This window comes from Balaenoptera borealis (assembly GCF_965194805.1).
Source record: "Balaenoptera borealis genome assembly, chromosome: 7".
NCBI lineage: Eukaryota > Metazoa > Chordata > Mammalia > Artiodactyla > Balaenopteridae > Balaenoptera > Balaenoptera borealis.
The window spans coordinates 107,099,961-107,114,790 of record NC_138864.1 but is presented as its reverse complement, the minus strand read 5'-3'; the positions used below and the strand labels follow the sequence as shown (position 1 = coordinate 107,114,790).

The 14,830-nt window shown below is 39.9% G+C and overlaps 1 protein-coding gene across 6 annotated transcripts in view; it reads right to left on the bottom strand.

Annotated features, from left to right (window-relative positions):
• Positions 1 to 2,158: 2,158 nt before the first annotated feature.
• STRIP2 (striatin interacting protein 2) overlaps positions 2,159 to 14,830 on the bottom strand; it is a 44,450-nt gene continuing 31,778 nt past the window's right edge. For all 6 annotated transcript variants that reach the window (XM_082399158.1, XM_082399162.1, XM_082399159.1 and 3 more), the window contains 3 exons: positions 8,301 to 8,405; positions 7,193 to 7,397; positions 2,159 to 4,625 (listed from right to left, as the gene is read on the bottom strand). In XM_082399158.1, coding sequence (XP_082255284.1) covers positions 4,375 to 4,625; positions 7,193 to 7,397; positions 8,301 to 8,405 — 561 coding nt within the window. In that variant the 3' untranslated portion in view covers positions 2,159 to 4,374. The remainder of the gene's footprint in view (positions 4,626 to 7,192; positions 7,398 to 8,300; positions 8,406 to 14,830) is intronic.

Below are 14,830 nucleotides of genomic sequence, written 5' to 3'. Positions count from 1 at the left end.
TTGTGTACTTTGAAAATCATTTACATTTTTTGCATGTATCTTAACAAAAATACCAATACATAAATGTATTTTTCAGTTTTACACATGTTCCCTCATGTCATATCCTCTACCCAAGCCTAAAACTCTTTCTTTACTTGAATCTCCTTTGACTACATCAATAGCTACAAGTATTTTCTAGATAAAAATAACTTCCCTGGGTCTTGCCTTAAACCTCTAATACTGATAGAGTAAATAAATCAATATTGCTATTTGTTAGTGTCTGATGAGTTTTAGTGGGTTGAATGGTGGCCCTCCAAAAGGTATGTCCATGTCCTCATCCCTGAAACCTGTGAATACGGCAAAAGATAAAGATATTTAGATTGCTTCCCTGGTGGTGCAGTGGTTGGGAATCCGCCTGCCATTGCAGGGGACGCAGGTTCGAGCCCTGGTCCGGGAAGATCCCACATGCCGTGGAGCAACTGAGCCCACATGCCACAGCCGCTGAGCCTGCACTCTGGAGCCCACGAGCCACAACTACTGAGCCCACTGTCCTAGAGCCCATGCTCCACAACGGGAGAGGCCACAGCAGTGAGAAGCCCTTGCACCGCAACGAAGAGTAGCCCCCACTCACCGCAACTAGAGAAAGCCCGTGTGCAGCAACTAAGACCCTATGCAGCCAAAAAAAATTAATTAATTAAAAAAAAAAGTTAAGGATATTTAGGTGGTTACAGAGCTCATCAATTATAGCATCCAATGAGATCAAAGTCGTGAGTTTCATTGTTGTATGAACAAGTGTCATTTTTCTTCCAAAACCACAGGTGAACTTTTTTTTGCAGGGGCGGTGCTGCACAGCTTGTGGTGTCTTAGTTCCCCAACCAGGGATTGAACCCAGGCCCCGGCAGTGAAAGCACCGAGTCCTAACCACTGGACCGCCAGGGAATTTCCCCACAGGTGCATTCTTAATCTCAGCTAGTTTTATTGTAAATATGGGTCATCTCAAGAAGGACTAGAGGAATGAATTCTAACTTACCACTACTTGGGGGAAAAACAGAAACCATCAACACACTTGTCTTTATATAACAATGATTAATAATTGTTAGGTGGAAGAGCTGGGGATCTATGGGCAAGGAAGGTCAAGAAAGCCACACTGCAAGTATCAGCATAAAGCACTGAAATGAGTCTTTTCAAATATTCACTGGAAAGCTGTTGATATTCTCAAGAAGAATCTCTAGGGAGTTCCCTGGTGGCATAGTGGTTAGGGTTCCAGGCTTTCACTGCCCTGGCCTGGTTCAGTCCCTGGTGGGGGAACTGAGATCCTGCAAGCTGTGCAGTGTGGCCAAAAAAAAAAAAATGGAATCTCTCAGATAGTCCCACCACCAATCTCAAGAGCTCCCTGGGAAGCTGCTCTGACTCACTGTCTACCCATATGTCTGGTGGCAACTTGCCTCCCTATGGGTAGTATGCTTCTCTGGACCAATGCTAGGCTCACCTGTGTGAATTGCTTTTTGCCAGTGGACTATGAGCAATTTAACTTGTGCCACATCCAAGCAGGAGCTTTATTTATTTATTTATTCTTCTGTGAGTAGTGTTTGTTCAGTTGGAATTTCTTCTTTTTTTTTAAAATATTTATTTATTGGCTGCGTCAGGTCTTAGTTGCGGTACGCAGGCTCCAGAGTGTGTGGGCTCTGTAGTTGCAGCACGCCGGCTTAGTTGCCCCGCAGATTGTGGGATCTTAGTTCCCCAACCAGGGATCGAACCTGAGTCCCCTGCATTACAAGATGGATTCTTAACCACTGGACCACCGGGGAAGTCCCCAGGCAGGAGCTTTAAATGTGTTTTCGTGGTATGGTTTGGTCTTTTGCTCCTGCCCTTTACTATGAGAACAGTATGTCCCAGGTAAGGGCTATTCCATCAGCCTATTGCCAGAATGAGACAACATACAGAGCAGAGCTAATCTAGCAAGTCAATTGAGTTGAGTAGAGCTGCAGCTGCTTGCCAGAACCAAGAACAAGAGAAAAAGGTTTGTCATAAGTCACTGAGATTTTGCAGTTGTTTATATCAGTCTAGCCCCAGGGAATACTAATACAAGATTTTATATATTCGTCTCTTTAATTATACCCTTCCTTTCTAGATATAATGTCTTTAAGATTCTCTTGTGTTGAAGAAGTTAAAGACCAAATTTCTAACTCCAGTTCAATTCTTTTTATTAAAGTGCTTCAGTAGAGAAACAGTGTTATCAACAATCAACACAAACTTTACTGAAATATTCACAAATAAAAATCTTCTACTTTATAAATCACTCAAATAATGTTCTTCTATGTTGTAACAGTAATCACCATTGGAGGTTGGTTACTCTGATTTATTCCTAACCACACACATGTATTCTCAAATTGGGAGATTCAAATCAGTTACTGTAACATATGGGGCTGGCTATCAGTACCTGAATGCTAGTCCCAGAAAGTCAGTAGAAAAATGATGTGATTTGAAACTAATCATTTATCCTTGGTGCCTCAGTTTTTCCATCTGCACTGAGAATTAATTTTCCCTTAGAGAAGATTTATTAAAAAATATGAAATGTTAAAGCTTAGCATACATCTATGCCTTGGAAAGAATTCACGTGCATATTTTTAAGAGGATAACTTATCTGTTCTTGATTAAATTAAATACTATATACTATTTATTCAAAATAAATAGACTGATAATTGTTCTTTCCTTGAAAGTTGTCTTTTCACTTAAATCACATTAAAATCATAGGTTAATAGGGTTCAATAGGGTTCAATAATGATATACTGAGTAAATTATTTTAATTGCAATGAGGACTGCTGTCCTACTCAGACAAAATTTACAGACTATTTTAAGTTTCATCCATTACATACTTACATTCTTCATGACCTCACCATAAAAACAGAAATCCTGCAACCCATAAAGCACAAAGAGGTGAAATTCAAGCTATAATCAGAATTTTGGTATAGTTCCTTTGGAAATCATTAGCAATCTATCATGACTTCAGAAGAGACTGTGGTTGACAAAGGATGGAATAAATAAGCTGATTTTGACTAGACCTCCTGGCACAATTAAAGTGGCCTGGTGCTATCATAAAAAAGATTCAGTTGTGTCCATGTTGCAGGGTGGGGGCATTTAAAGTAAAAAAGCTTGAAAGTATAGATGCCATAATTTTGAGGACAGAAGAGAAATAAGATGATCCTGATTGAATCAAAAACTTTTCTAAAAATCATGTTTCGGTTGGGAAGACTGTGATTCTGCTGTAAAAGGGAGAAGTTTAAAGAGGTTGGTACATCAACCCTTATATTTTCAAAGAAATGTGTAATACTTCTAGGTAGAAACAGTATTGCTAAATACCCACATGACACTTTGAAACTGCTAGCAGTAAAAAGGGAAAAAAAAATCATTAATCAACATAGGAGAAAAAGAAAAATTAACCTGTGATGCTCTTGCTGTTCTATTCAATTAAAAAATAAATCGGTCGTGAGCACAAATGGACATGCCATCTCAATTTATAAAACCTCCTGTAAATAACTTGTCATTTAAAAATGAATTGGATGAAAAGAATAATTTTCTGCAATGTACTCAAGTCATTTTAAGACTGAAATAGTTTCAGGAAAACATGAAACATCCTTAGAGGAGGCCTGTTTCATACTGGTTGTGGCAGAGCACTCCATGCCCTATACAGAGTACACAAGGAAATACTTTTCACACTGAACATGGATCTCTTAATAAAGAAAAAACACTACACAATATACCTTTCTATAACATGCAGTATTTAGGTAATAGTAAATCATCATCCTTCACAAAGAAGATGCAGTTGCTCTAAAAATCATCTCAGAGCTAATGATTTTAGAAAGAGGTGAGTGTCAGAATTTTAAATTTAAAATACAGACTTAATTTCAAAGTTGGGTTTGCCAAACCTCTGGTAATCCAGGGTGAGCAAGAAGGAAATGATCTCCCTATTTTATGACCTGCACTTCCCATTACCTATGATGAATGCCATGAGTCAAATGCCATAGTAAACTTCTCACTTTTGGAGCCAGCAAAGGCTAGCCTGGTTCTAGGCAAGACTAAAGCAGGGAGTAGTCCCACAAAAGAGCCTGTCCAGGACTGATCCAGCAGGAGATTTCAAGGGCAACTGGGCACCCAAATGACCCCAGGGCAATTAGATCAATTTGTTATCACTCAGGATCCCAGCCTTGTATTATCTCCAGGCCTAACTGCCACCATAATAGTCCTGAACTACACTGGATGTCCTAAGGCTGGGTCACTGCTACCCTGGACAAGCACTCCTAGAGCTGGAAACAAAGGCTGAGTGGGCAGGGTAGGTAGAGCACCATTTATTGGAGCCAACCCCCATCTATCAGATGCTTGTTGACAAGAGCTCAGTCAGTGATTCTGGAGCAGCTCCTCCCAACAGATGGGCTGTGAAAAAACCTCTCTCTCCAGCCAGAGCTCATATGAGTAGTGGAAATCCTCAGGCAGATCCAACCTCTGCCCCAGCACACTCTGCAAGCAGTTATCCACAGGTGAAAACTCAGAGTCCTGGGGTCTGTCATACCGGCGGCTGTTAAAAGCCTCAATGTTGGCCCTCAAGGTGCATTCTTCTGCTTGGAAGTCCCACGGCCTGGCATCGATGTCTGTGTTGGGAAGATTAGAAAGAAAAAGATGTATACACCTAAGGACACCACTCCTGTTAGCACAGAGCATGGTCTATGGGATACCAACAATGCAACTGCTCAGAATTTCAATTTTTTTTGTAAAGAGCAATGTACAAAGTAAGTATATAACAGGCTGCCAGTCAGGTTTAAAAAATATACACATGCCCACATACATGTGCTTATATATGCAGAGACTATCTTTGGAAGAGTCTAGAAACTGGTTAACAGTGATTACCACTGAGAAGGAAATGAGGGCCCTGAGGGAGGTAGACTTCTTTTTATTGTATTTCCTTTCCATTATTTCACTTTCTTACTAGTTATATGTATTATATTTTCCAAAACAGCAACTCAGTTCCCTTTATTGAACTTTCCTTAGGAATGGGAGTTTCCCACTTGAACAAAATCACAGTTTTCAAGGAATGGTAAGAGGCAGGAAGGGGCACAACAAGGAGAATCAGAATGAACCAGTTACTGAAGACTTTCCTGATTCCATGGAACCTCCTCCAGCACACGAAAAATCTATATGCACCTTATGTTAAGATAATGAGGTGGGGCTTCCCTGGTGGCGCAGTGGTTAAGAATCCACCTGCCAGTGCAGGGGACACGGGTTCAAGCCCTGGCCCGGGAAGATCCCACATGCAGAGCAACTAAGCTCGTGCACCACAACTACTGAGCCCGTGTGCCACAACTACTGAGCCCACGCGCCTAGAGCCCATGCTCCGCAACGAGAGAAGCCACCGCAATGAGAAGCCCACACACCACAACGAAGAGGAGCCCCCACTAGCCGCAACTAGAGCAAGCTCGCGCACAGCAACAAAGACCCAACGCAGCCAAAAAAAAAAAAAAAAAAAAGCAAGCAGACAAATCCAGAAGGATTCTGCAGAACAACTGGCCTAGTTCTTCAATTATGTCAGTGTTATGGGGGGGAAAAAGAACCCTGCTAGATTCAAAACAAATAAAAGGATATAACAATCAGATGAAATTTGTGGTCCTGGGTTGGATTATGACTTGGAAAAGAATAGCTTTAAAGAACATTTTGGGGCAACTGGGAAATTCTGAACATGAACTTGATTATTAGATAAAACGAAAATGTACTGATATAGAAAGGTAGAAATAATGTTAACTAAAAAGAATATTATACACAACACTGTAAAGCAACTATATTCCAATAAAAATTAATTTAAAAAAGAGAAGATTATAAAATAGCATACACAATTTGCTTTCATTTAAACAAAATGTAGGGCTTCCCTGGTGGCGCAGTGGTTAAGAATCTGCCTGCCAATGCAGAGGACACAGGTTCGAGCCCTGGTCTGGGAAGATCCAACATGCCGCAGAGCAACTAAGCCCGTGTGCCACAACTATTGAGTCTGTGCTCTAGAGCCTGTGAGCCACAACTACTGAGCCTGTGAGCCACAACTACTGAGCCCACGTGCCACAACTACTGAGCCCACGTGCCACAACTACTGAAGCCCACGCGCCTATAGCCCGTGCTCCACAACAAGAGAAGCCACCACAATGAGAAGCCCACACACCACAACGAAGAGTAGCCCCCGCTCGCCACAACTAGAGAAAGCCCGCGTGCAGCACGAAGACCCAATGCAACCAAAAATTATAATAATAATAAATAAATAAAATGCATGTGTATATGTAGAGGAAAAAATCTGTATGAACATACAATAAGATTTTGGTGGCGATCTTTGGATGGTACAAATATGGCATAAATATGGTAATATTGTAAAATGTTTGCTTCCTTGTATTTTCTAACTGCTTTGTAATAATAAAAGGTTATTTTTTTTTAAAAAATCTCTCAGAGAGACTGTCATACAGAGTGAAGTAAGTCAGAAAGAGAAAAACAAATACCGTATGCTAACACATATATATGGAATCTAAAAAAAGAAAAAAAATGGTTCTGAAGAACCTAGGGGCAGGACAGGAATAAATACGCAGACGTAGAGAATGGACTTGAGGACACGGGGAGGGGGAAGGGTAAGCTGGGACAAAGTGAGAGAGTGGCATGGACATATATACACTACCAAATGTAAAATAGATAGCTAGTGGGAAGCAACCGCATAGCACAGGGAGATCAGCTCTGTGCTTTGTGTCCACCTAGAGGGGTGGGATAGGGAGGGTGGGAGGGAGACGCAAGAGGGAAGGGATATGGGGATATATGTATACATATAGCTGATTCACTTTGTTATACAGCAGAAACGAACACACCATTGTAAAGCAATTATACTCCAATAAAGATGTTAAAAAAAAAAAAATCTCTCAGAGAAACCTGTCACTTAAAGGAATGTTTTGAAAAGGGGTAATTATCCCTCAATTGACTTGTTTTATAAAATGGATTTTCATAGTTTACATGGGACAGGGTACGTGCTGGAATTTGAAGCAGCGCCTTAATGTTTGTTATAACAGCACCTGACTATAATCATATATTTTCTCATCTAAAATATGTAACAATTCACACCAAAAGAGTAGAGATGTTTGTTTAGTTTTGTTTCAATCCTGGGCAACTCCTAGAGGTCAAAAGCTCTGAGAATACTCACCATTCCCATAAGCCCAGTCATCATTCATGCGGTGGCGTACTTTCTGATAAATGGCTGACATGGTTTTCATGTTGCTTTTCCTCCACTGGCGCCCCAGGTACTTGGTCTGTATTTTTAGCAGCTTCAGCACATAAAGTTGCAGCATGGCCTGTTTGACCTTGAGGGCCCGCTTTAAGATTGGAGCAGATTTAAACACTACCAGCATCTGCCCATTTAAAGAGGGATAGGAATGAAGAAAGATAAGGATCTAAAGTTTCTTGGAATTTCCAACTCACAGACAAATTAAGCCAAACCTGGCTAACCTCAGACTACCCTGGGGAGCTTTGGAAAATCTATGGTCCAAGCTCCACTTAGACTTAGTCTTTTAAGAACAGAGGAAGCACTACATTTATATTTCACAATTCAAAATTTCTAATATTCAAAGAGCAAAAAAATTTTGTCAGCCACACATCCCCTTTTCCACTGTTACCAGTTTCCTGTGTATCTTCTGGAGATAATTCTATGTATGTGTATGTTACTTTTATTAACAAAAATGACAGCAACTACATACCCTTTCACCTTGTTCCATACCTTGATTTTTTTTCAATTTTATTTATTTATTTATTTATTTTTATTTTTTAATATTTTTTTATACAGCAGATCCTTGATTTTTATTTAACAATGTATCTTGAAAATTATTCCACAGCAGTACAGAACCGTCGCATTCTTTTTAATGGTTGTATTAATATTCTATTATAAGGATGTACATAAATAATTTAACCAGTTGGTATTAATGAGCATTTATGTTTTTTCCAGTCTTTCATGATTACAAATATTGCTGCAGTGAATAATCTTAGACTTGTATCATTTGAGATACGTGACTATAATCCAAAATACAATGCTAACTTCCCTACCAGAGCTGCCCTGAGGGAGGGTCCATATTCAGCTCCCTGAAAAGAAATGGACCAGTAAATAATTATCATAGAAAAAGTACCCAGAATTAGGAGGTGCTAAGTCTTATGGAGCATTCAGTGTCTATCTATAAAGCTCGCAAAGCGAGAAGTCCATATTTACTAAAGATAAAAAAACCCCCAATTAGGTGGACACTGTGATCTGAAGCTCCACTCACCATGGTTCTGGAATGCTTCCATTTGGTCAGTTTATTGAGCAGCCTCAGAAGGTTGATGCAGGAAAAGAGGTTCCTCCAGCAGAACTGGTTGTTGTCTCCAGCTTCCTGTAATAAGGCATGCTCATCATTATCTCAACACCTATAAGGCATTCCTTCCCACAGAAGTATGGAAGTCACTGTTGGTCAGTTTAGGTGAGGCCTTCCACATGAAATGCTACCTCCTTTCCATCCCGCTCTTCACGTAGTGAGGCCCCAAGGCATGCAATATCCTTCATCTGAAAACACACAGCTGCCAATCCTGGAAGACTCTACCTAGAGCAAGTACTGGCTAGAAAGATGGTACATGAACATAGAAACGTCATTTAAGCAAGCTTTCTTGTGTAGCTTTCTGCTTTAACATCAGAAAAGAGATGATAGAATTTTGCCCTCATATACTCTGCACTTAAGTAAGCTATGTTTATAATTGCTAAGGGTTATTCTGGTAGATTTCAAACTATTGGGTTAGCCAAAAAGTTCGTTCGCATTTTTGTAAGATGTTACAGAAAAACCCGAACGAACTTTTTGGCCAATCCTATATATTGTATGGATCTGATATTCATTACAATTAATTCTTTAAAAAATCAACCTCCACCCTCCTTTATCAAATCATATTGCAGTAAACTGCTTAATTCTCTAGCATGGAAGGAAAAAAGGCAGATGGTTAATTGGAACCAGGTGTTTCTCTTGAATGTTACTTGATAGCTTGTGAGCACCCAACCAGAGATAACAGATGGATGTCAGATCAGAAACAGGTAACTACTCATAGAAACATCTTTCAGGGACAAAAATAAGAGTCTGGGTTTTGGGGCTTGCACCTATATACTGGGGTCAGAAGCTATATAAATCAATTAACACACTTGGTGGTCAAACTAACATCTTGGAAATTTCTCATGTCTACAACGTGAGAGGAGAATGTAGGAGTGGGAGATGTGTAGAAGTTAACTGCTTTCTGGTGAGTGGAAGATTACCCCCTACTCTCCCAAATTAATTTGAAGCAAGCAAGGCAGACATACATCAACTGTGGAATGAACAGCCAAGACTTTTGAGAATATTAGTCTCTCCTAAGAAAGAAATAAGACTGAGGATCAAAAAGTTGCAGGGAAACTTTTCAGAAATATTGTTTAGAAATAATGTTCTCCTGCAAATTCCCTGGTGGTCCAGCACTTAGGACTCGGCACTTTCACTGAAGGGGCCCAGGTTCGATCCCTGGTCAGGGAACTAAGATTTCACAAGCCGTGCGGCGTGGCCAAAAATAATAATCATAATAATGTTCTTCTTCCTCTAGTAAATGTTCAATATTGTGTTTAGAACTAGTTCCAGGAAAGCTATCTGTTTTGTTCTAAGAGAAAATTCCATGGGAGCCTCCACTCTAGTGCAAAACAGATCAGGTTTTATAGATGTTACCTTTTGTGCGGCTAACAGAGGAGACAGACTTCTAAATGTTTATGTTTTAAGAAGAAGCAGGGGAAACAAAAACATAAGAGAGAAGTAAGTATATTTCAGCTGTGAGCTTTCTTCTTCCTGACTTCTAATACGGTAGCCGCATAAAAAGACTTGCATCCCTTGTGGGATATGGGAGTAGTGGCATGGTCTTGGAGAAGCAGCACTGGAGTAGGCACCAGGACACCCGGGTTATGGCTTCAGCCCTGGCTGTATCACCTTAGGCAAGTAATTTCCCTGTTTCCTGTAAGAGGCTGAACTAAGATAACCTTTAAGATCCTTTTATCTCTGACCATTCAATAATTCTGTGGCTTACAAGTTAAAGTTTTGAGGGAGAGAATGCTGACTGTGGCTGCCTTTTTCTCAGAGCTGAGTCTCAAGAGTCCCAAGAGCTGCCCCAGTCCCCTCCTGAAGGTAGTCTCACCTGCCCAGGGCCCTTCCCTCTGATAATGCTTCCCTGATGTCTATAACTAGCCCCACTTCTTGCATCACCAGATGCTGCCTGGAGTGGGCACTGAAAGCACACATGCTGGTCAGTGGCTCTCCCTGGAGAGCTGAGTCCAGGCTTGTTGTCTTCTTTGCTGGAGCCCTGCTCAAGCCTTCTCCCTTCTTCCAACCCAACAAATAATCTTTTTCCCAGAAAGCCTTTAGGTCCATGGGTGCCCTTTCAGAATTGCCTGTCTTGAGAGTTTTTTCTTTTTATGTTCATTTAAAGCAGGTTTGGGCTTCCCTGCTGGCGCAGTAGTTAAGAATCTGCCTGCCAGTGCAGGGGATATGGGTTCGAGCCCTGGTCTGGGAAGATCCCACATGCCGCGGAGCAACTAAGCCCGTGCGCCACAGCTACTGAGCCTGTGCTCCAGAGCCTGCGTGCCAAAACTACTGAAGCCCATGTACCTAGAGCCCGTGCTCCACAATAAGAGAAGCCACCACAATGAGAAGCCCGCGCATCACAATGAAGAGTAGCGCCTGCTCACAGCAACTAAAGGAAGCCCGTGCGCAGCAACGAAGACCCAAATCAACCAAAAACAAATAAATAAATTTATAAAACTAACTAAATAAAGCAGGTTACCTTCTTCCTTCCTCTTTTTTTTTTTTTTTTTTTTTCAGGACTCAGCATATTAAGTAAGATGCAAACTTCTTCAGGGGGATATATTTTGTGAACAGCAGCACTTGGCTATATTCTCTTGTTCCTGGTACTTAGCAGTATCCAAAGCAAGACGTTTACTCACTTTCAACCAGCTAAAATTAAAAAAGAATTGCCCATGTTCCACTCTCACAAATAAATATTTGTTTGCATACACATTTGGTCTGAAGATTCAGTTTAGCAACCACATCCTACCCTTTCAGAGCATCTCTAAGGCACTACAAGGGTTCTGCTCTCAAAGATCCATTCATAGCTCAGCTGAGTGAGCCAAGCCAAATAAAAACCCATGCTTTGGACTTCCCTGGTGGTCCAGTGGTAAAGAATCCGCCTTCCAATGCAGGGGACGCGGGTTTGATCTCTGGTCGGGGAACTAAGACCCCAGATGCTGCGGGGCAACTAAGCCCGCGCGCCACAACTACTGAGCTCTGGCGCCTCAATTAGAGAGCCTGCGTGCCGCAAACTACAGAGCCCATGTGCTCTGGAGCCTGCGCACCACAACTAGAGAAGAGAAAACCCACACGCCACAACTAGAGAGAAGCCCGTGCACCGCAACGAAGAACCCACGCGCCACAACGAAAGATCCCGCATGCCTCTATGAAGATCCCGCGTGCCGCAGCTAATACCCAACACAGCCAAATAAATAAAGTTAAAATGTTAAAAAAAAAAGAAAATACATAAAAAAAAAACAGGCTTAAGACAATTAAGTGGATAATTAACTCAGATGACTGTGGAAAGGAAGAACAGAGTGTTTCTTTTGTACTGAGGAAATCAGATTGGTTAGAATCTGAGCACTGGAAGAGACTTAGCTGTTCTAGTCCAATTCTGTTATCCACAGAAGCAAAACCTGAGGCCCAGAAAGAGGAAGGTGGTCTGGCCAAGGTCACATGGTAAGTGCCCCAACCAGGGCTTGAACCTAGATTTTAGTACTTACTGAATTCTAACACTTTGTCTTTATTTACTGTTCATCTTCTGATTAAGTTACTGCTAGGTTAAGGACCCAGATCTAGGTATCATAAGAGTTATGATTCTCAAAAGTGATGTGAGGAGGTATGGAGGAAGGAGAAAAGAAAATTTCAAAGTCATCTGGGGAGCTTTAGCAAACTACTTGTGCCCTGGGAGGGACCTGAGCATGTGAGTTTAAAAAATCACCCCATTACAGAAAGGGTGACAACCAGGAAAATTGATAAAATGCAAAAAAAAAACATTTATCCATGGTCCTTCCTCTGTATAAATACCTCATGGAAAATGGATATATACCTTATGATATGTTCACATTTTGTCTAGGATAGAGAAACAATAATGCTATTGGTGTTATTGGTTTTAAATAGTGATGGTGAATGTCAAAACAAAGACTTTTATTTAAGGAGGTCACAAATCACTGGTTAAATAATGCCTAAAAGGAATGCTAGAGACCTTAATACCTGAACATAAAGAAAACAAAAATCAAAACAATAACAAAAATCTTCTGGAATATCTGTAAATATCTGGATTAGGAAGTTATAAAAACTAATAAAGATAGATGAAAGGATCAGGTATATAAATTTAAGTGACATGAACATATTTTTATAGGTATTTCTGAATATAAATCATACCCAAATTTGAAGAATTTTGCAATGAACTACCTTTTAAGAATTAACTTAATAATTTCACTTGCCTAGATCTGAAAGGAAATGACAAATATTTCTTTGCAAATGGCTAGGTCATGCAAATTCTTACCCTCTGCTTTGGACAACACTTCACCACTCCACCTGCTTCCATATCAGTAGAGGGTAAGACTGGGCAAGATACTAAGAAACTTCTAGGTCTGATACTCAATGACTCCAAAATACAGTGTATGTTTAGTTAGAAATTATAAATGCATTGTTGTAATAACATGATATATGTTATAAAGTACATATAAAGTAAAAAAGGATATTAATACATATAAAAGATCTAATATATCCCACCCCTAAAGCATCATGTTGCACACCCTATTTTTCATACCATTGCTCTAAACAACCACCCAGATGCTGAGCATCCTACAGTACTTGAGGCCATACCCACTGCCTTCTCTAGCAACCTCCTTCTAAAGACCATACCTAACTTCCACACAATCATACATTCACCATCCTTCTCTTATGTTTGGAATTTAATTTTAATTTTTTCCTAGTTTAGTGGATTGAATTTGAATACAGACTTTTGGAAATCTAGAAATTGTAAGCCTTCCTGCACCAGGTAGGTGAGGAAACTCTTCAGTACATGAGTAAAGATGGCCTACTGTAGAGCTAGATATTTTGACAAGATGAGAAGACCGTAGAAATTAATGTGCCATTAACTTTGCCTTTATTTCATGTCCATTATATGTGTAGTTGGAATTCCAAATGAAGTTGAACTCAGTTCAAATACAGAAAACTGAGAAAATATGAATCAAGACTACCTTAGCCAAGTAATTCCACTTCTAGGAATCTATCTTAAGGAAATAATCAGAGATGAGGTCAAAGGTTCATGTGTAAGGATGTTCATTTTGGATTTATACAAAGAACACTGAAATAAATGCCCAACAATAGTAGAAAACAATCATTTTTAAAAAATTAAGTAGTGTAATATTATATGTAGCTATTAAAAATTATGTTCTAAGAATGTTTAATAAAATCATATTGTGAACATTTAGATTTTACTATGTGAATTGAAACATATGTAAAGTCCTTATTTTCTTAAATAATATGTGTGTGTGTATATATGAGTGAATATATAAATATATATGGTTAACTGTAGCAAAATATTAACAGTGGTTTATTTTCTTTCCCATACGTTTCTGTATTTCCCCAATTTTCTGCAATAGTATATATCAATTTTAAAGTCAGAAAAAAAAAATTTGAAATGTTACTTAAAGAAAATCCTATACACTTAAAATGCCAGTACATTTTCTGTGCTTACAATTAATTCACTGAGCCTGAAAAAGACATAAGTCTTACTCATATAAACACTAGTCCTTTCTGAGTGCAGAAGCCATCAGTTTAGATAAACAAACCACTATACTGAGGATCTATGTGGAGTAAACTTGCTAGTTAAGTCCATGACTGAGCTCAGGGAAGTACTTCTAAGTTCAAGTAAAAAATAAAAAAATCTGTGGTTACCAAATGAAACCACCAGGCGCCACTGTTGCTTCACAGAAAGGACAGGAATCCCTAGCATGAATCTGTTTTTCATTAAGAATAGATACATGTTTTTACCTACTCTTAGATACAATAAAGTCTTCTCAGAGGCATAACAAGTATTTCAATAATTTTCTGTTCATATCCCAAAAGGTCAATCAGAAGAGATAAAGTTTAGTTCCCATCAATTCCTACTTATGGGATTGAGAAAAGAGAACACATTGTATCAAGAAATTGATTCAGGTCATAAAAGCTGACTTCACGTTTTGAAGTACCCTACTAATAGTAGCGCTTTAATGCTATCCCTGTACCACTGTTTCTGTGAGAAAGTGCATTCCTCATTCCAACTCTGAATGACAGGGCTGCATGTCTCCACCCTGGCTCTGTTACTTTCAACTATAAAGTTTTGGCAGCTATTTAACTTCTCCATCTATAAAACACTGAATACCAACCTCATACAGTTGTTTTAAAGACTGAATAACATCATAAACAGGGTTAGACAACTTACTACCTCTCTCTGCAGAGGTAAGAAGCTCCCAGCTTCCTTGGCTGCTGAGACCACATCCAAGTAAGACAGGGAATCTCTGCCCCGGTGCTTAAAAAGGTGCTAGACTTAGTGTCTCAGGACATGGGTCCTTCTCTAATTCAGGGTCTGTCATGAGGAGTGGACCTGACGAGTCACTTCATCCACTGGGCCCTCAGGTTTCTCATCTTTGAAATAGGGGGTTTGGCCAAATGGCTCTCAGGTCCCCTCTAGCCAAGAATCCTATGGT